The 20,092-nt window shown below is 50.3% G+C and overlaps 8 protein-coding genes across 8 annotated transcripts; 6 read left to right on the top strand and 2 right to left on the bottom strand.

Moving 5' to 3' along the window:
* Positions 1-11: 11 nt before the first annotated feature.
* MIND_00740400 (Exonuclease domain-containing protein) lies at positions 12-1,766 on the top strand (the record flags this gene model as incomplete). Its single annotated transcript, XM_037364104.1, has 6 exons — positions 12-500; positions 547-898; positions 951-1,245; positions 1,296-1,414; positions 1,462-1,579; positions 1,634-1,766. The coding sequence occupies 6 exons, from the start codon at positions 12-14 to the stop codon at positions 1,764-1,766; spliced, it is 1,506 nt and encodes a 501-aa protein (XP_037219748.1).
* Positions 1,767-1,927: 161 nt separating this feature from the next.
* On the top strand, positions 1,928-4,054 carry MIND_00740300 (Exonuclease domain-containing protein; the record flags this gene model as incomplete). The annotated part of the gene is made up of 1 exon (XM_037364103.1): positions 1,928-4,054. The coding sequence occupies one exon, from the start codon at positions 1,928-1,930 to the stop codon at positions 4,052-4,054; it is 2,127 nt and encodes a 708-aa protein (XP_037219747.1).
* Positions 4,055-4,194: 140 nt separating this feature from the next.
* Positions 4,195-7,929, bottom strand: MIND_00740200 (uncharacterized protein; the record flags this gene model as incomplete). The annotated part of the gene is made up of 9 exons (XM_037364102.1): positions 4,195-4,303; positions 4,350-4,612; positions 4,659-4,754; positions 4,799-4,941; positions 4,989-5,050; positions 5,098-5,171; positions 5,225-5,258; positions 5,763-6,921; positions 6,975-7,929. The coding sequence occupies 9 exons, from the start codon at positions 7,927-7,929 to the stop codon at positions 4,195-4,197; spliced, it is 2,895 nt and encodes a 964-aa protein (XP_037219746.1).
* A 77-nt stretch (positions 7,930-8,006) lies between these two features.
* On the bottom strand, positions 8,007-10,134 carry MIND_00740100 (uncharacterized protein; the record flags this gene model as incomplete). The annotated part of the gene is made up of 10 exons (XM_037364101.1): positions 10,009-10,134; positions 9,848-9,956; positions 9,688-9,797; positions 9,230-9,651; positions 9,080-9,185; positions 8,887-9,028; positions 8,630-8,834; positions 8,450-8,578; positions 8,326-8,405; positions 8,007-8,275 (listed from the first exon to the last, which is right to left on the bottom strand). The coding sequence occupies exons 1-10, from the start codon at positions 10,099-10,101 to the stop codon at positions 8,007-8,009; spliced, it is 1,665 nt and encodes a 554-aa protein (XP_037219745.1). The 5' UTR covers positions 10,102-10,134.
* A 24-nt stretch (positions 10,135-10,158) lies between these two features.
* On the top strand, positions 10,159-11,478 carry MIND_00740000 (J domain-containing protein; the record flags this gene model as incomplete). Its single annotated transcript, XM_037364100.1, has 8 exons — positions 10,159-10,350; positions 10,400-10,515; positions 10,557-10,652; positions 10,701-10,769; positions 10,825-10,837; positions 10,886-11,044; positions 11,093-11,173; positions 11,221-11,478. The coding sequence occupies exons 1-8, from the start codon at positions 10,246-10,248 to the stop codon at positions 11,476-11,478; spliced, it is 897 nt and encodes a 298-aa protein (XP_037219744.1). The 5' UTR covers positions 10,159-10,245.
* Positions 11,479-11,656: 178 nt separating this feature from the next.
* MIND_00739900 (RNA-dependent RNA polymerase) lies at positions 11,657-17,152 on the top strand (the record flags this gene model as incomplete). Its single annotated transcript, XM_037364099.1, has 24 exons — positions 11,657-11,773; positions 11,821-11,943; positions 11,990-12,382; positions 12,431-12,655; positions 12,702-12,765; positions 12,811-13,147; positions 13,283-13,359; positions 13,413-13,535; positions 13,583-14,373; positions 14,547-14,567; positions 14,617-14,713; positions 14,763-15,075; positions 15,123-15,219; positions 15,268-15,691; positions 15,742-15,839; positions 15,888-15,998; positions 16,320-16,479; positions 16,526-16,611; positions 16,658-16,702; positions 16,753-16,769; positions 16,830-16,857; positions 16,907-16,972; positions 17,022-17,051; positions 17,105-17,152. The coding sequence occupies 24 exons, from the start codon at positions 11,657-11,659 to the stop codon at positions 17,150-17,152; spliced, it is 3,891 nt and encodes a 1,296-aa protein (XP_037219743.1).
* Positions 17,153-17,443: 291 nt separating this feature from the next.
* MIND_00739800 (Glutamine synthetase) lies at positions 17,444-18,660 on the top strand (the record flags this gene model as incomplete). The annotated part of the gene is made up of 4 exons (XM_037364098.1): positions 17,444-17,519; positions 17,568-17,972; positions 18,023-18,553; positions 18,611-18,660. The coding sequence occupies 4 exons, from the start codon at positions 17,444-17,446 to the stop codon at positions 18,658-18,660; spliced, it is 1,062 nt and encodes a 353-aa protein (XP_037219742.1).
* Positions 18,661-18,811: 151 nt separating this feature from the next.
* Positions 18,812-20,092, top strand: MIND_00739700 (Glutamine synthetase; the record flags this gene model as incomplete). Its single annotated transcript, XM_037364097.1, has 5 exons — positions 18,812-18,930; positions 18,978-19,245; positions 19,293-19,607; positions 19,699-19,791; positions 19,835-20,092. The coding sequence occupies 5 exons, from the start codon at positions 18,812-18,814 to the stop codon at positions 20,090-20,092; spliced, it is 1,053 nt and encodes a 350-aa protein (XP_037219741.1).

The following is a 20,092-nucleotide window of genomic DNA, read 5'->3' as shown; positions in this document are numbered from 1 at the left end:
GATATCAGACTATGTTCTCCACGCTGAAATTATTCCAAGTGCCTTGCCCAGATGCAAGAACCTGCATACGACCAAACTGTTTATTTTCGCACAACAGCAGCATACCTACCCCGCCTGGCCTTTCTATTCCGATCGAGCAACCAACTACCACCCAACCACCCCCTCCCAGGCCCTCAACATCAAGCACCATACCCGCCAAACGACCATTATCCACACCGTCTTCCCCGAATGAACCTCCGCGAAAGAATTTGAAAGTAGCACCTAATCGAGCGGTCCCCACTCCTCAACAGCCGACCTCTGGGCCACCTGTTCTTCGCATCAATGCCGCAGCCAGCTTCGTACCACTCCCTGTACGCCAAGCGCTGTTGAAAACTCTTTACGACCACTTTGTCGTCCTATATGATGATATACCTGGAATATCTACTTCGCTAGCGTCTGAACATGCTCTTCGACAAGAACAAGAAATCTACGACAAGTCAAACAAGCAGAGCTATCGCGTGGTATGCACGATGAGAATGCCAGATACCTTAAACCCATGGCTTACAGGCAATTATTCAATGTTGTGCAGCGATCAAGCGGAGACCCACCCCAGATTCGACATCCCATTCGTCTGTAGGTACTGAGGCAGAGGTTTTGGCCCGCGCTGAGGCGCAAAAAACGCGGAAATCACTTCGTTTGACTCGCAATCATCTGGAACATCTTATTCTCTCCAGGGCAGAACTAGAAACATGGGGCTTCATCGTCGAAATCCCATTCGGAATTGGTGGAGATAAGCCTAGTATTGAAAACGAGTTGTCTACCTGCGATCGTTGTCGGAAAGCGGTTCTGGTAAAGCGAAGGGAAGAGGCGGAAGAATGCATATACCACTGGGGCAAACCAATTTCACGCGTCGTTAGCGGTAAGCCTTCTGCTTTACTGCGGGACGTGATTTACCGCTGGGAAAAAAACAGGTCAGAGGGTGCGGGTTCATCGTTGTTGCGGGAAACAAGCACCAGACGACGAAGGATGTGCTAGTGGCCCCCATGTTTTCTACGAAAACAAACCAGAAGATCTGCACGCTCGTCACGCGTTCTCCTACCTCAAGTCCCCACCTTCTGCCAGCACTGTTCTTGATGTCGCTTCAGTGGATTGTGAGATGGTCTACACGACGGGTGGGATGCGTGTGGCTCGCGTCTCTGTTGTCGACGGAAATGGCGACCCTGTATTCGACGAGCTGGTGACAATGGACGAAGGGGTGCATATAATGTTTGGCTGTCCTTCTCGAGCGCTTCTACGTGTTTGACCCACTACTTCAGAGACTTCAACACCCGATTTTCGGGTATTACGGAGGAAGAGTATGGCAAGGCGGTGCTATCTTTGTCGGCCATTCGAGAAGCGCTGGACCGACTTATCGACCGGGATACGATTCTCATTGGTCTTGCTCCCATCACATCAAATATTTCTCTGCTCACTCGTCAGTAGGCCATGGTTTGGACAACGACCTCAATACGCTTCGCATAATTCATCATAACAACGTGGACACCTCCATCATCTTCAAACATTCCGCTGGTCCACCATACCGCAAGGCTCTACGAGACCTGTGGGTGCCATTCAGCAGCAAAGTTTTTCTATGCGTTCCTAATGTCGTTTTCAGCGCCCGAGAACATCTCGGTATCTCGATTCAGAATGGAGGGGGAAGTGTGGGCCATTCGTCGCTTGAGGATTGCATAGCGACATTAGATCTAGTGAAGTGGTACATTACCAGTCCCAACTCGCACAAGACGTAAAATCTAGATATAATTGGTTTCGTGACAGGAGGTGACAGAAACTCTTAGACCTTCTCTCTCTCCGACTATTTACTGACCCCGGTTTCTACCTTGCGCGGAGCGACATATTTCAGGTTCCCAATTTCCTCCTCATCCATAACTGATAGCAACTTGTTGTTAGCATGGCAGCTCCGCCACCACCAAGTTTCCAGCAATTCGAGTTCCATACCATAGGAAAGGAGCCATCGTTACTCAAGCGCATGTCTACTGGCCAGCCAACAATCCCATACCATTACACCCCTTCTCCTCCCCCTACCCCCCACCCCGAACGCGACATTCCGCCCGTTGTTTTGAATCGACCTACCCTCTTCGAAGCCTTGGGACAGTCATCGCTCGTGTCACCCTTTCCAGTCCGGCAAGGCTCTAGTACGTCTTCTTCAGATGACGATATGCAACTCCAATACCCTGAGCCTGAAGATCCGCCATTCGTCCCCAATTACGCGGCCTTGAAAGACCTTCATTCTCGGTTGGACACAATGCAGAATCTAATTTCTCTGCCCCCACCGAAGCTCCCTAAAGTTGTACCTCCTACGTTACCCCAGCCAGCTCTCGTCGCGGTTGCCAACGCACTACAACATTCCGAATCGGCGCAAAGAAAGACACAAGACCTTTCTGAGACAATGCAAGCACGTGTAGCCGTGGCCCAACAGAGTGTGGCAACGGCCCAAGCCATGGTCTATAGCTTGACCCAAGCGCTCTCCGCAGCTCAGGCAACTCTCGATGTCGCTCAAAAGTCACTCGAAGATGCTCACAAAGCAGCTGACGATGCGAAAACGGTTGCTCTCGCTTCACAGACAGCGGCAGAGGCTGTCGCCAACACCAAACACATTCTTGATGTGCCTACTCCCGCTCGCTCACCTACACCAGAACCAGCTAATCCACACGCTGGCATCATTCATGATATGAAGCAGGTGCTGGATGGTGTCAAGCTGTGGGTCAGTGAAAGTGAAACTGGCCACGGACTTGCACCACCTAGCCGCCATCCGTCTCCAAAGCCCCAATTGCCTCCTCCGGCATCCGACGCTCTTCCTAAGATCAAAGTTGAAGAGGAAGCCACACGTGCTCTTGTTGAGCTCTCAGATGTGAAGGCTGCTCGTCCTGACCCACAAGCCGAAGCTCTGGAACGCGAGGCCATCTTGCGAAAGATGCAGGATGCAAAGCGGGAACAAGTGAGATTGGACAAGCTACACGCCCACGCGGAAGCAGCCAAATCGATCTTGAAAGAACGGGAAGAAAAGGCGGAGTTGGCGAATAAGCCAATCTCGACATCTTCAAGCCAACCCTCCTCGATACGTCCATCCCCTACCGGTTATGTTAATGCTCAGCCTGTTGTTGCTCCACCATCGTCCGCCGTGATCTCCAAGGTTCAAGGAAAGAAGAAACAAACACTCCCCGGTGTTTCCAAAGCCGGATCGAAGCCCGAGACCAAACAGCCCGTTAATCGTCAATCGCCTTTGCTTTCAGTCTCGGCGTCATCGACTAGTGCGGCCACTAACCTATCATGGTCGGGTACTTCGGACGGAACCAATCATCCCGCTCCTCAGACGTCCTATACCTCTAAGCCCATGTTGAATAGTACATCGTCTCAATTCGCTCAGCTTGTGAAGCCGCAACCCCCCATGAAGAAACCCACGTCGAAAAACAAGAAAGCGGTTCAGCAGATACCAGTACAGACGGGAGCGGGTAGCTCCAAGAATGGACCTCCTGTTGTGTCGACGCAGAAACAAGCACCCAAGTCTTCTGCAAAGGCAAAGCCACTGCCGCGACAGCCAACACCACCTCCCCGATTGTCTGCTCGAACGCCCGAAATCTACCACGAGGACGTTTGGAATGGAAGAGAATATAGGTCGCCAAGCCCTATTTATCGTCGGTCTTACTCTCCAGAGTCCGCAAGCTACTCAAATTCTAATGCACAATATCCCAATTATTTCGACTATTACCCGTCGTATTCACCGCCACCGCCATCTCATGCGCCAGTGAATCCTTATAAACGACCACGTGATCCAGAAGTGCACCAGCAGACACAGAACCGGTTCAAAGATGATAGAGAGGAGCGACGTTCGCTTGAAGACCGATTGGGGGTATCGTCGCAAATGCACAATCAACAGTCTGATATATTTTCCCGCATTCATGCGACCCCTACCGCTCCCCGAGTTCTTCGTGCCGGGACCAGAGGCGGCAAAGGTGGTCGTGGAGGTGGGCGCGGGAGAGGACAAGGAGAACGGTCTTTGTTCGACCGCATGGGCTGAATAATGGTATGTTGGCGTGTTGTCAGGTCAGTTTTTTTTTCTGTGCTTTCGCTTCAACTTCCTGTGTATCGTTATCCACTTCGAATTACCCAATTTGTAACTTTCTAGCACAAATCCATTGCATCAAGTACTCGAGTATATCAATTGGCGCCACAAATGGAAAGCTCTCGCATTTCCTGCAGTACACTTTCTACTTGGGCGTCCAGTTGCCCAGCGGCGTAGTCGTCACGAATCGAATCGGCGAAATACCTAGAGAATGAGCACGATGGGAGGACAGGAAAGAAAGACAGATTACCGTTGAACACCACTCAATTTCTCGTAACCTTCCTCTGCGAATTTGGACTGCATGCGAATCATCGCCTCGAAGCTCGGGTCGAAGTAGGGTACTCGTAAATCCAGCAGTTGGGGCAGCTCCGCGACCAATTGGTCGTTCAGCATGTCGAAAACCTCCTTTGCTTCGTCGTGCTCTTGCTGGGCCTTGGGCAGCTTCGTTGAGTCTTCGCTGGGCTTGTCGACGAGTTTCCGCATTTTACTCCGTGCCGAGTCGTAGTCCAGGAGCTAACACAGCAATCAGAGTGTGGAGTCAAAGACAAGGATAAAAAACCTTCTTGTTGCGTTTGGCGATGTGGTCGTTAACAACAGGGAAGTAGGCGCACATCTTGCCCAGCGGCTCGGAGATGGTCGTTCGGTATGGGCCGTCCTGGGGGAGTTTAAGTAAAGTAGAGTAAAGCGAAGCAGACGCACCAGTTCTCTCCCGAAGCCACCGTCCAAATCGTCGACCGACCGCTTGTAAGCGTGGCCCGCCATTGCCCCATCGGAGGTCCGGTCAGAAGAGCCGTAAAAGGTCTCGAGCGTCTCCGCTATGCGCGTCTGTGCCGCCGTCATCGCTGGCGAGAAATTAGCCAGAACAAAGGGTCAGACCCGCTGATACTACCTCGCATTGCATCCCAGTAGCTCTTGCTGTCCTTCTGCAGCGCCTGACATTCCTTCTCGAATCTGCCTCATTTCAGACACCAGCCAGCACACACGCCTTGATGACCCACGTTTTGTACTTTGCTTCCTCGTCTGCAAACTCTCGGTCGATTGTCCGCTCGATTTGGCCGGTCTTCTGCAGCAGCTGTAGATCTGTTAGCAATGTCTTGTCGGGATCCAATCGCCACAGTGACACACTGTCGTCCCCGCGCGGTTAACCGACTTCTTGAATCTAAGAGGGTTGAGCGAATGGTTTCCTCCAGTTGGAATCCCAAACTTGCCCCGACCAGCTCATGATGATGATAGTGTTTCGTGAGAAAGAAAGGAGTTGCTAAATATGGCAACACGGCACTTTAGTGGGAAAAAAAGTACCCAAGATGAACTTGTCCCAGTTTGGATTATATCTGTATGTAATACTACCATGCTAGAAAAGAGAAAAAAACTCCGCTCATACTATGCATACAGTGGATATCAATGCGTGTGTAAATGAGTGTGGTAATAAATGGGTGGAATAATAATCATACACAGCTAAGTGATCGTGGTTTGCCGCCTTTTCGAGGCAGGTAGAGTCCATTGAGCAACAACGACGGGATTCAATTGTTGTTGCGAGTATGAGGTCATCAGTGGCGGTGCCGTCCAAGGCATGGCTGCAGGCGGTGGCTGGAAACTTGACGGCGGTCTAGCTGCCCTGCCACGAGCTAAAGAGGTGCTCGAGTGGGAGCGCAAAGAGCCATACGGGTCTTTGTGAGGCGCCAAATTAGCATGTTTCGCATCATCGCTGCTACGTCTTTGGTGCGCCATGTCTGGTCGCCGCGAGGTGGAAGATGAATTCGACGCTCTGCGAGAGGATGATTGAGGGGGCTGGAGGTTAACCCGATCCGAACTCGAATTATTGCTCGGAAGATGTTGTCTGGAGGGCGAGCCGGAAAGAGAAGAGCGACCAGGTGAAGAATCTCGTGACTCCTGTGACCGTGGTCGAGGATATTGGTGGAGCATGAACGGAGGCGTGGGAGGGAGTAATGGCATGTCTAGGGCATACATCGGCATTGGAGGAACCGGCGGCATCAACGAAGGGTTACTTGTCGACCACAAAGAGTACATGGACGACCGGTCAGAGGGCGGATTTCTGCTAGGTAACGAAGCCATTGAACTGCGCTTAGCAGCGTTAGCATTGTGCTGCGGTTTGGATTCCTCTGATGATGAGTGAACTGATGCTGGTCTAGAGGAATTTCGGCCAAAACTCCCCGCTTGATGAAGGCTGGGAGGCCGCGAACTGGAAGGAGATGATGTGTGTGGAGAGCTGGAAGTGCTTCCATGTTGGGGTACTGCTGGTTCTGAAGCTTGACGACGTCTGTCGTGTAAAGGTCGAGAATGGAAAGTCGAGTCAGACTTGTGGCGATCGTCGCGCAAGGAAGCTGTGGAACTAGACGCTAGCAAGGAATTGCCAACACCATAGCTTCCACCAGCTCGTTGGTGCTCCCTTCTGGCTCGAGCAGCAATAACTTCTTCGGCATAAATCCTTTGTCTGCGTTCGTCTTCGATAGCCTTCTTTTCTTTCTCCCATGCTCGTTTTTCCTCTTCCCATTGTCTCCTTTCCGATTCTCTCCGTCTCCGCTCCTCCTCGTGTCTAGCCTTTTCTAGCTCGAAGGCACGGCGCTCTTGTTCTTCACGCAAGAATTTTGCCTTTTCTTCACGTCGTTTTTTGGAACGAAGGGCATAACCGAGTGGGATCACATCATCTTTATCGTCCTCTGCGAAGCGCACTCGCGAGGTTGTCGGAGCGAGTACAGGCGGGTCCGGATTTGGATTCGGAGTTGGATCTACCGGCGACGCTGACTTGAGAGCCGAGTTGCGAAGAGGTGAGGGAGCGACTACGTTGTTTGAAATCGCAGGGGCTAGACAATAAACTTTCAGGGACCAACTACGGGCGGAATTTAATTATGCTCACCGACAGTCGACAGTTCTTCTTGGCCAGTGAACCCTATCATAGCTTCGACGGAAGGGGAAAATTCAAGTTCAGCGACCGCAGCCGACGAGCCTTGTACCGGGCATGAAGCGAAGCCACCATCCACTGGAACCCAAACAACGAATCGCTCTTCAAAACAAGGGCGGGACATCCAGCGACGCAAACCGGGGCTGGTTGGAGTGATGTTGAGAGTTGCTGAATGTGCGCGGATGTGATACCAGGGGAGGGAGGGGGAAGAATCGAGAAGGGTTGGTCGGGGATGGGAGGTAAAAGGTAACAACAAGTTTGAAGGCGTTGATTGGCCGGTGTCGGTGTCGCCTAGGCGCCGGAGTAAGAGCCTTTTATGCATGATCGTCTGCATACTACTCGTAGGTAGGAGGAGCTGAGGAGAGTTGGACGACCGCGGATACAATAGACTGTTGACTGGGCAAGCAAAAGGCGAGGAAGCCCATACTGGAGGAGTTAGGCTGTTCTGGATATAGGTCTTGGCTTTTTCTAGATTCGGCATCGGGGCGGGGTCGTCCTCATCTTCATGTTCGGAGTCAGAGGCGTCTTCATCAGAGTCAAGGTCGGTGACAATTCGAGGTGGAGGGGGTGGCTGGGATTTGGGGGCTGGCGGTGGTTGGAGTTGGGGAGGTCGCCATTGTGGGACATCGTCTGGAATTGGCGGGCGAGCACGTTTGATCGTTCCCTTTTTTCCAAGCCATGTCGACCACTTCTTGGTAGGGGTACGAGAAAGTAAATCTGGTTCCTCTTCTGGTTCTGGTGTTTGGATACTGGCAGAGCCATTAGATGAGGTGGAAGAAGCGGGTTCACTGCCGAAGCTGAGAACTGGAGTTGTAGGAATTGGGGTAAGGACTGTATGACTGCGTTTGAGGTCGGCTTTGGGAGCCTCCTTGTCCTTGTTGCGCGTAAAGACACTCGCAAAGCGCCTCATCACCAAGGACAAGTCGCGATGAACGGTGCGAGGTCAGAAGAAAGCCATAACAATCATGTCACAAAATGACGTAACATTCATCGTTTGCGTAATCGCCACAGACGTCGCTCGTAACTAAGCACAACATTCTCGACCAACTCGCGCTTGATAGCAAGCCACTCACTTACACGTAGTACAACCTCTTCAGCGCCTTCTCCTAGTCGATATTCCTCGCCGGGTTCTAAAAATCCCTCTTCGGCGGTTTGTCGCCGTGTTGCAGTCATTTCCTCATGAGCAATATCCACTACGTATTTCCGCGTGGCCGGAGGACCCGTGTTTAGAGGAAAATATCGATCAAGAAGCTCGTCTGTTTGTTCCAGATCAATTCACCTCCATGGTGCATCATCTTTTACCTACCGCTCCCGTTTCCAACCAACGCTCGTTCGCAAAATACGAGGTACTCGTCCATCGTCTGGTCATCTAGATCTTCGATTGTCCTAAAAAAAATCAAGAAAAAGTGACAGGACATCACAAAACTAACATCTTTCGATGGGGACTGAAGGCCGCATCGCGAGCTGTCCCGTCGGCATCATCGAGCCGTTTGAAGAAAGCCAAGTATTCATCTAGCCGTGGCATTTCGCAGGCGGGGTCCTCGATGTTGAGAGGGAGGCTGCCAGTAACGCGTCAGAAAGCTGACGTTGGGCGCGTAATCACAACTGACCGCCGTTTTCCATCCAGTCCGTATACCAATTTGAGCACGATGATACATGTCGCAGTGAATGCGAGTTCTGGCGCGATGTTGTCATACTTGTGACTTTCAGGATCGTAATCTTTTACTCGCCGCAACGGCGGGGCTAATGAATGGTGGACAGTCAGAGAGAGTGAGAGCCTGGCAGCAAGTCGCTTGACAAGCCTGTACAACGTTGCTTGCATTTAATAAGCATCTTAATAGAAAAAAAAGGAACGTGCAAGACACACGATTTCCACCAAAACACCGCGATACCACTCGCCAAAGTATCGGCGCCGCATTAGCCTCTGGGGTCAATATGCCATAGGTCTCCCGCATTCGCCGGGCCAGAGACGAGACTTGGTCATGGAGATCAACAAGAGAGGGTGCGTTCTTTTAGCCATCTGTCATGAGTTGAATGCAGAATAGCCAGATGATGCTCACCGGAGGAGTTAACGCTTGAATGTTATATTTCGTGAGATGCGAAACCATGTTTTGAGGCAGGAGTCGCATCACATCGAGGTAGGGTAACTCATAAGACTGAACTAGACTTCAAAACGTTAGTCAAAGCACACTTGACAGGAATGGACCCACTCTAACAAGTCTCGGTAAAGAATTGGGATGCGTAGCGTCCAACATGCTAAAACCAGTATCGCAAGGGTACTATACGCTCGGTCGTGTTTATGTCGACCGCGATTTCGTTGACCCTTTGATCTCGAGGTTGTTGTAGTCGTTGGAACTACATCTGGATCCCCCTCGGAATCGGACTCGGATTGCGAATTTTCGGCGAGAAGTTGGTCAATTTCGGCATCATTGTCATCGTCGCTGGAAGACTGTTTTGTCTCCGGGTTTACATGTATTTCCTCCATCTGGATAGACTGTTCTTGGGAATGCGTCGTCGCTGGATCGACCTCTTCTTCTTCACTCGAGCCTTCAGCAAATTCTTCGGGGATTGAATCTCGGAGTAAACTTAGGTGGAGAGTCCATATATCTTTGCATACGACCTGAACTGCGGTCTGTGAATCTGGTCAAACGAATCAAGTCAGCGGTACCTCGAATTGGAGAGGAAGCGTCCATTCTGCAGTCAGGACGGCAATTTGATGCCTAAGGACTAGTTGGAGGCATTGAAAATAGAAGAATCGCCCTTTTTTGCCATGGAAGACTTGTTCATTGATTCAGAGAATATACGATTGAAAAGTTCGCAACAAGTACGTTTCGAGTCTTTGAGTTTCGTAGAAGTATGCTTATCCCTCTTAATGGTGCGCTTCTTGAGTTGGTGCCGAGGGGCGTCCTCCATCTCCCTTGATTCGTTTCTATAGTTCTGGTCCAAGTTGAGTTGCGATTCACTGGCTTTGTAGGACAGACTAATTGACTTGTAGAATGTGGCCTTCACTGCATGCAATAAGACCACTCGACGGTTCCTTATGCCATTGTTTTGAACGGCAAACAGGACAACGACGAGCCATCTTGCTAGAGCAATGATGACGGTTCGCGTCACGTAGTATCACAACTTCTTTTCTTGTCCACTGTGGTCAATCTGCGTACACTTTCGTCTTCAGTCTTCGTCTTTTACCTACCGTCTTTGTCTCCACCCGGAATACGTGGAGAAAATGCGGCTTCTACTCGCCTTATGGGCCTGCTTTGCTTTGCTGGCAGTCGTTTTCGCTTGGGAGAAAGAAGATCATGAAATTTTTGACCTCGTCAGCAGCATTCAGGTGCGCAATTGCTTTCTTTTACGGCGTTGCAAACTTATTCGACTCCTAGGCATCCGAAGGAAAGGATGTAACGTTCTATAGCTGGCTCGATGTGCCCTCCACTGCAACCACCGCTGAAATTGCCAAGGCATATCGCAAGAAAAGCATGGTGCTCCAGCAAGTCATGTTTACTGTACTCGCCAAACGGTATTCATAATTCCTGACAGTCCCGACAAAAATCCAAACGACAAAACCATACAAGAACGTTTTGCACGTCTTGGTGTCGTGGCGGCCATTCTCAGAAACAAGGAAAGCAGAGAAAGGTGCGGCATGTCTTTCCTTAGCAGAGGGCTAGCTGACAAGTCCCGAAGATATGACTTTTTCTATAAGAACGGTGTTCCTGTGTGGCGCGGGACGGGCTACTACTATTCACGTTTCCGGTGCAGTTTTTTTCGTTTAAATCTTATTCCAGTGCCCTGATATATGAGCTCACAGACCTGGCCTCGGGGTACGGGTTTGGTTTTCAAATCTTTAGCGCCACTTCTCATCATTGTAGTCCGTTTTTGTCTTCCTCATTCTCGCCACCTCTGGATTCCAATACGCCGCGCAACATGTCAATTATCGACGGGATCTTAGTAGGATTGAAGACATCGTTAACAACGCGAGGCAAGCTGCTTGGGGTCCGCGCATGGTTCCCATAGATGGAAAACGAAAGGTTTGGCCAACCGTTTGTTACTAAGTTTTTGTTAAAGCTTTTTTCAAGGTCAAAGTCAATCTTGGCGGTGGATTTGAGTCGCAGGAGCGATGGCTTGACATGGTGGTGGATGCAAGCAACGTCTACATCGTGAGTTATGCGTTTCTTACTTTTTTTTTGAACTCAGTCGTGTGCAGTTGGACCCTTCCGGAGATCTCGAGTTGCTCGATGCGTCCACTGCCCCCAAACCGGCTTTTACCAACACATGGTTCTTTGCGCTTGTTCGCGCCCTGTTGTCTTCGGCTATTGGTCGCTTTTCACAACCAAAAGAAACAGAGCAGTCTCACTCCGATGATGATGACACGGCATCTGAGGCACCTGGCAGTGGTACCGTCACCCCCAAAGAGGGACAGCCCGCGGCTGGCAGACGCAAAAGACCGGCAAAGCGGCGGTGAATCGTCTTTATCCAAGTTGCGGAATAGTGTACATGTAGCTACGTGGAATAATATCAGTATTCGCTGGGGAGCTAGAGGACAAGAAATTTGGTCCCGTGACTTTCAACTCTGTTAACACCAAAATATTCTGAATCGCGATACCCCTTTTCACACCACTACTCTCACACCTTCATTGGGAATGGAACCAATTGAAGATGGTCAGCATTGTTCCTCCGAACTCCCACACAAATTTGACGCATTCTATCATACAACAATAGACCAGGATACCTATCACCGTCCCCCATCTCTCTCTCAGGTCTGCACGCGTTTGACGCGTTATTGTCGCGCTCACCCGGTTTATAGTCCTCAAGCTTCTCAGTCGAAAACGATATTTCCGAATGGGCCGCATTTGCACCGAGCCAACTGTTTAGGCCAGCCGCGGAACCAAAAGATGCAACAAATGTTGAAGGGCCCAGCCTGTCTCAAGTATTCTCCTCCCCCACCCAAATACCGTATTCCTAACCTGTCATAGCATTCCAGCTTCTCAGAACTTGGTGGTGTGGACGACATCTCGGACCTGATCAGGATTGCGCCTACTCAAATGGTCCAAGCAGCGTTGCCTGATCAACAACGTGCAACATCCTTTGCCCGGACAGACAGCGCATCTTCCTCTGGCTCTGGCTCGTCTACCGACTCTAAATGGTCAAATGCAACCTCATTGACGAGCGTTGAATCTACGACAACACTTCCCATTGCCAGCACATCCGCTGTGAAACTTGAAACCGTCAGGCGAAATAATGCAGCAACAGAGCCTGAGATTGATCCCAGAAAACGGAAATTTTCGGTCTTCAGCGAGAGCAACCCCAAACCCGCTAAAAAACCAAGACTGCCAGAAGTGGATGACCCAGATGCGCCTTTTATCATTGCATGTCGCGTCTAACTAAGTTTGCGAGTGCTGACTCCTTTAATATAGGCTCATTCCCCTGCTCTGCATCGGGCTATGAGCACCCTCGACCTGCCGTACGGGGTCCAATTCGAAATCAATCGGTTCACCAAACGCCCCGGATACGAACTGAAGGAACCATTGGAAGTTCTAAAAGCCAAAAACAATACCCAAGCCGCATCATTGATACCCGGTCTTTTTGGCCAATCCGAAACTGCAGCGCAAGATGCATTCGCGAAAGAAATAGCAGCAAAGGTAAGGCTATGCCCGCAATAATAATCTTGTTACCACTTCAAGGCAGGCTCCGTGGACCGAGCTCGATCTTGAGGACAGGTACCTCAATGTGAACCCTTTAGCTGGTTTGGGTGAGTTTAAACCCTCCTTCCAAATCCAACTCATGTTGATTCTAGGCCACTTTTCCGAAACGAAAGATTGGTTTGGCGGCAAGATAGACTTTAAAGGGACCATTCACCAAGGATACAAAATTGTCTTAAAACCTCCAGAACTGAGCACATCCAATCGATTTGCGCGGCGTTTCGGATCTGCCCGGTTTCTTACTCTGACCATCGACAAAAAGATGATCAACGAGGGACAGCGGATGATAGACTTTCTGTGTCGACCTTTTGTTCTCTGCGGCTACGTTTTCCGTGCATATGATGCGAAGGACAATAATGTCTTCCTGGTGGCGACAAACGAGGTTGTCGAGGGTCCAGACTCTCGAATCAACCCGCGTAGAACCATCCCAGGGTTTTTGTCCTTGTCAGAATTTTTGGACTGGCATAATGACATCACATTGGACGATAAACAAACGATGGCGAAATGGGCTGCAAGGCAGGCTTCGAGTCCTTGACAAGATTGGATGCTTTCATTGACTTGTTTCAGGTTCGCTTTGGGAAGGTCCAACTCCATTCCTATCTTACGACTGGAAGCAGATGCCATTGTAAAGATTCCTGATCTCGGTCGGTCGGTTTGACCCTTCAATTCTCTTGATTGAATGCGGTTGTATCATCAGAATCGGCTTCCGGGAGCGATATGACCGATGGTGCGGGCTTGGCCAATAAAGCGGCTTTACGGTTAATCTACAATCGGATCGAAATGGATGCGTGGCCGACTGCTGTCCAAGTTCGAGTAGTTGGTAAGCCGTTGTAAGTGCGATCTTCTTGTTTGGGCTGACAGAGATAGGTGCAAAGGGCCTGCTGGTCATGGACCCAGAAGACACGCAAGAGACACCCAAGATTTGGCTACGACCATCCCAAATCAAAGTCAAACACAACTTGGATGAGCTCAGTAGCGCAGACCCAGCTCTGCTTACCATCGACCTTCTCCGAACAGCGCACTGTCGAACGAGCTGCCGCTTGTCAATAGAGACCATAATCAACCTCGCAGAGAACGGAGTTCCTACATCGGTCTTTCTCAGGTTACTTGAGAGCGCCATGGTCAATCTAATCACTCCTCTCATCACCTGGGACGGTGAAGACGCGATGCAAAATTTATGGTATGCTGTCGCACGTACTGGGGGGGTTATCCCTGCGCGATTGGCACGGCAAGAGACTGTTTTGGCGCGCCAAAAAGGCTACGCCGAACGAGAAGTTGAAGAAGATGACGAAGAAGACGACGACAATCAACCTCAGAGCACCGCCTGGTGGGTTGATGAAATATCTGGCTGTCCATCGTCACTCGAAGAGACGGTTCTCGCTCTTCTCGATTCCGGGTTTCACCCCGAGACTTGCTCAGTGCTTCGTGCAAAGCTTGGCAAGGTTGTTGACAGTTGCTTCAACCGGTACTTCGAATCGTATCGGATTGATCTACCAAGTGGCATGTCTGCGACGGCGTTTATAGTTCCGGATCAGTTTGGCGTGTTAGAAGAAGGCGAGTTCTTCTTGAAGAGCACTCATTTCGACTTCTTCACTGAAGATGGATTGCCGACGGAAGTTCTGTGCGGAGATGCGCTAATAACCCGATACCCATGCAAGGTTGGTCTGTCCTCTCTAATCACGCTGGGCAGTCAAAGTTATCGGAGACCCAAAAAGGGCGATTAGTGATCGGACCGGGACCGGACCGAGCGGTTTCTTTGACGCCGTTTTGGGCCTCCGATAACTTGGTTCCTGGTGTGATCAATTCGTTACTGGTGCCAATAGTTTGTTAGCTCCCCACAGATATCCAAAAGGTAGGAAAAGATATCTAATTTTTGGACAACATGCTGAAGAATGTTGCAGTGGAAGGCGGTTGATCGGCCAGAACTAAGGCATCTCACAGATGTAATTGTTCTTTCGACCAAAGGCCAACGCCGTGCTGCAGATTTTCTGAGTGGAGGCAAGTCTATTACCAACTTGGGCTGTCTGAGGCCTGAAATATGCCCCAGGGGATTATGATGGCGACAAGGCACTTGTTATCTGGGAACCAGAGATGGTAGCGAACTTCCGGAATGCACCACTTCACTATTCTGAGGAGCCCGAATCGGTTTCCAAGTCGTTTTCGCCCAATAACGAGACGGTGGCCCAGTTCTTCGAAAGAACCAAGGATTTCACTACCGAAGCTCGTCTACGGGCGAAACAGCAATATCTTTTGAGCGCCATTCGAGATCCAGCGACTGTCGGGCAGTATAGTAATTGGCATTTGAATGCCATTTACACTCTCGGCTACACCCACCCCGATACTATTCGTCTCGCTTATATGTTTGCAATGCCTGCAACTTTCGGGTTGAGTCGTTGATTTTTCATAGGTTCTGCAAGACGTTGGATGGTGCCAAAACTGGGCTTCGAGTCCTTGAACCGATCTACAAGGCTGACAAGAAAAAGTTTGATAAGAGACCACCTGCAGTATGTCTCTCATTGTGAATGCCAGCTATACTAACCAGTGAGTATCAGTGGAAAGAAGGATCAAATTCAAAACGAGGCGACGAGACAAACATGCTTAATATCCAGCGGGATCCTAAATTGGGGCCATTCATAATGGACGAGCTGCATAAACGAAAATGGCACTCCATGGAGTGGAGTCGGAAGCTCAAAGAAGAGGTCGACGCGAAATTCAATCAGCGTAAGCACATGGTGGACGAAGACCTCACTGCACCTTGGCTCTTATTCGAAGCAACCGAGACAGCCAGGATCCAAAGACAAACGGCGGACAATGCGAAAATAGCGACATTAGCAAAGGGAGCACAAAATCATGAAGAGCTGAAGGGAATGGCGGACGAGTTATTAGCGAGGATTGAGAGCATTCCGCAGAGCGACCTGGACCTCATCAAAGAACATGTTCAAGGTGTCTACAAAAACCACGGTGCCAGAATTGATCGTAGGTTACTCCATTATTGGGTCAAGAAGTGTCGTTTATCTGGTCCACAGGAAAGTTCACCACTATGAAGATTGAGAAACGCCAGGACACCCTTCGAGAACTCTCCAGGGAGTTTGCGGATGGTGCGAACAAGTTATCAATGGACAAAGTTTGGATGCATATCGAAATTTCTGACCGCATTTTTTAATCGTTGCAGGACCAGGCTCTTCGGATCATGGCATCGTACGCATACTGGTATGACTCGGAGGAGAGAAAGTCCAAATGGTCGGCGTGGTCTCGATTCCCTTGGGATGTTGCGTTCCGAGAAGTGAGTCAAGCTTTATTCTCGTGGTAACCAGTAGCATGAACGATTGCAGTTGTGTTTGATCAAGACCAAGGCGGCGAAGACGACCAACTTGAAGCCAGTGGCTTCAGAGTTTTACAATAGATTCTATCTCAAGGCTCCCAAGTCACGGACTTGATAGAAGACTGTCCTGTTTTATTTGAGGAAATTTGTATCGCTAGCCACCGTTGTACTTGTACATAGCTTGGTCGAATGGAAAGAGATGTAGTAACCCTCGGTCACGCGGCACGCTGTCATGATTAACTACATCCTCCTCGTTTCTCGTCAAGGCCTGCTTTCTCTCAGCACGTACTGCCCGCCTACTCACGATACAGACCAGGCAAAGTCCGTCTCTCGAAGTGGTTTACAACAACAGCGCCAAAGGCCAAGGCAAAGATTGTCAAAGATGTCACTCAACTTGTCCTTGCGCGACGGACTCGCATGTGCAACTTCTTGGAGTACAAAGGCTGGTGAAATGGAGCGTTTTGGGGGCCGGGCTAATGGTCAACCAGATACGAAAGTGGTCTATCGACGATATGCCTCTCTCTTCTTCGTCTGTGGGATTACTTCGAGCGACAACGAGCTGGTCACATTAGAGGTGTGTGGTTATGGATGCTTGGCAACCTTTTATCGACTTTCACAAGATCATCCATCGCTATGTCGAAGTCCTGGACCGATATTTCGGGAATGTGGGTCCACTTCGCACCCTCTTCGGAACTTTGAGCCGATGAATGGTCAGGTTTGCGAATTGGACTTGTGAGACGCGTGTCAGGTCTGTATTGTGAGAGGGACTGAACCGGAGCTCCGTTTGCACAGGATATTCAATTTTCAGAAGGCATATGCTGTGAGTTTTTCTATTGTTCCTATCCTCCCACTCAAACACGCCCTGTTAGATTCTTGACGAGCTAATAATCTCCGGAGAACTGCAAGAATCGTCCAAGAAATCAGTGTTGCGTGTGGTAGGCCGTCATAGTTTATCCGAAAGTGAGCAAATCTAAGTCGTATCAGGTTACTCAGAGCGACTCGGTCGAAGAGCAGGCGAGTTTGGAGTATAATATTTGGTGGCGTATCACTGGCTTATCTTCTCCTAGGAAAACTCGGAGGACTCGATGGTGAGGCTAGGCTCTCGTAGTATATAGCCACGAGACAGGTGACTAGCATGTATTTTTGTATTTCACTCCAATTTTTTGGGGGCTGTTTTATGCAGATCCGGAGTGGGGCAATGTGATGGATGGTCTCGATGACGTCGACAACAATGAGGAAAAAAATTACTGAGCGGTGCTGAGGCTGGACACCGACCTAAGAGTGAAGGCAGTGGCGCCCAGCCAGCTTATCGATGTTCCTGAACAGACAGATCGGCAACATGCGCTAAGACCATATTTAGGCGGTATTCGTTTGAGTCACTATCTTCTCTCTTTCCTCTTCCCACCATGGCTCAGTCCTACAAGAACGACCTCCTTGCTCCCTACCTCGCTCTCCCTCAGGGCGAAAAGGTTCAAGCAGAGTGTAGGTTGATTTCCCCAGGCTACTTGCTTCTTGTCTCACGATTGGTAGATGTTTGGATTGACGGCGACGGTGGACTTCGTTCCAAGACTACGACTGTGAGCAAGAAGGTCACCGATATTGGCCAGCTTCGCACATGGGACTTTGACGGCTCTTCAACCAACCAAGCCCCAGGCCACGATTCTGACGTTCTTCTTCGTCCTGTTGCCATTTTCCCCGACCCCTTCCGTGGAGGCGACAACATTCTCGTTCTCGCTGAAACATACAACAATGACGGCACCCCCAATAGAACCAACTACCGCCACCATGCCAAGAAGGTCATGGAGCAAGCCAAAGACTTTGAGCCCTGGTTCGGTATCGAGCAGGAGTACACTCTCTTCGACGCCGATGGCCGCCCTTACGCTTGGCCAAAAGGCGGTTTCCCAGGCCCTCAGGGACCATACTACTGTGGCGCAGGTGAGCTTCACGACCGATCTGTGAAATTTTTAACTACAATTTGCTATTAGGTACCGGCAAAGTTGTCGCTCGTGATCTCATCGAGGCCCACTACCGTGCTTGCCTCTATGCCAACATCAACATTAGCGGTATCAACGCTGAAGTTATGCCTTCCCAGTGGGAATATCAAGTTGGACCCTGCGAAGGCATTTCTATGGGCGACCACCTTTGGATGTCACGTTATTTGCTTCTTCGCATTGCCGAACAGTGGGGGATCGTCGTTTCCTTCCACCCCAAGCCTTTGCAGGGCGACTGGAACGGTGCCGGCTGTCACACCAACTACTCGACCAAGGCGATGCGTGAACCTGGAGGAATCAAACACATCGAAGGTGCCATCGAGAAGCTTTCCAAGAAGCACAATGAGCATATTGCTGTTTACGGCGAGGACAACGACCTCCGTCTGACTGGACGACATGAAACTGGCCACATCAGCGACTTTAGCTCCGGTGTAGCCAACCGTGGAGCCTCGATTCGTATCCCTCGTCACGTTGCCGCCCAAGGCTATGGTTACATGGAAGACCGCCGCCCTGCTTCTAACATTGGTACGAGATGTCTCATGCTTGACCCTTTTTGTTTGTGCTGACATTTGGACGCATTAGACCCATACCGCGTCACTTCGATCATTGTCGAGACCACGCTCCTCCAGTAAATCATCGGAGGTGTTTGTGCAGGAAGGAAGTGAAGTGCTAATGAAGTTGATATGGATGGACTCTAGACAGAAAACAAAGAATAAAGTAATGCGCTCTGGTTTCCTTTTCGAGGTGGTGTGACACCTGGCGTCAGTGTGACAGACGCGTCTTATGCCTGAATTCGACCTCGCGTTCTCTGCGTCGCTTACAGAAGAGACTGGACACTTCAAGTTGCTTGAGTTGCCCACAGAAATATGTGCTCTTGTTGAAAACTCTCTGACTCCTTTGAGGTAATGATGCCACTCCCCTGCAAAACCAATTCACAAGACGCGTCTAGATTTTCGGTCAAAGGCCAGTCTAGCGAAGATGCGGTGCTCTGCACACCCGACGACAAGACATACACTATCCGCTCGGTGGTCCTTTCAAATAACATCCTCGTCGTCACATCCGACCCTGAAAACGATGCTGCCGTCGTTGTCCGCGATCAGCTCACAGAAATTTTAGAGCTCACACCTACACTTCCCAAGCTGGAGAAACTGACAGCCCTTCTCCGGGGAAGAGACCTCGACGATGTGGCAGACAACGCGGATGGAGAGCCTGAGCCAGTGCGTCTGATTCAACCCATTATTTTCTTGTCCTGAAAAGCTACTAGGGCATTTCTTACGAAGACGCCAAGTCGCTGATCCAGGCAAGCGACGGAGAACTCGCCAGTACCCTCCGGAAACGGCGCATCCTCGATATCCGCGGCAAACTCCGTCCGATTGCGCCAAGCTACCTCACGACTATCCTCGAGACGATACTCAACCACATCGTCGCGCAGGGGCTCAAGCCAGAGGCCGTCCCCGCCTCAGAGCTCTCCGCGACGCTGGCGGACGAAAACGAGATATCAGTGGCGGTGTCGATGCAGGTCATGACCTGGTTCGGCAACCTTAACGATGGCGTGTGGGTTTTGGATGTTCCCGCTGTCGTACGCGAGATCGGACTGGACATTTTGAGGGCGCAGAAGGCAAAGAAAAACTTCTCATTTTTTTTTGCCTTCGGTACTAACCGAGACACAGCACGAGCCGCTCACGCGGGAAGAACTCTTGCGTCGATGGAAGTTGGCTGTTGGCGACACATTCGAGGCCTCGGTCGCGCTGGACTTGCTTTCGGTATGCTGCTTATACTTCCATTTTTCAGGGCTAACACTCTCAGGGAAACTATCTCGAAACGGCTTCGACAGGCCTGTTCTCTGCCGACACACTGACTTACTTCCCGTCGTCTGCACTTCCGGTGGAGCCAGCGAGTCGCTTTGCGGATTTGTTTCTCACACGACAACGATGGAGAGCAGAGGACATTTCCCCATTCTTATCTGACATTGCGCTCAACAACAAGGAGCGTGACAAGCTGCTACTAAAATATACGAGAACGACTACGGACTCGGGAGGACAAGTATACTACACAAAAAGATGA

The sequence above is a fragment of the Mycena indigotica genome (assembly GCF_014461135.1).
Source record: "Mycena indigotica strain 171206Taipei chromosome Unknown Mind.scaff0006, whole genome shotgun sequence".
Classification (NCBI taxonomy): Eukaryota; Fungi; Basidiomycota; class Agaricomycetes; order Agaricales; family Mycenaceae; genus Mycena; species Mycena indigotica.
The sequence above is the reverse complement of the archived record's forward strand: the minus strand, read 5'-3'. Positions and strand labels throughout refer to the sequence as shown.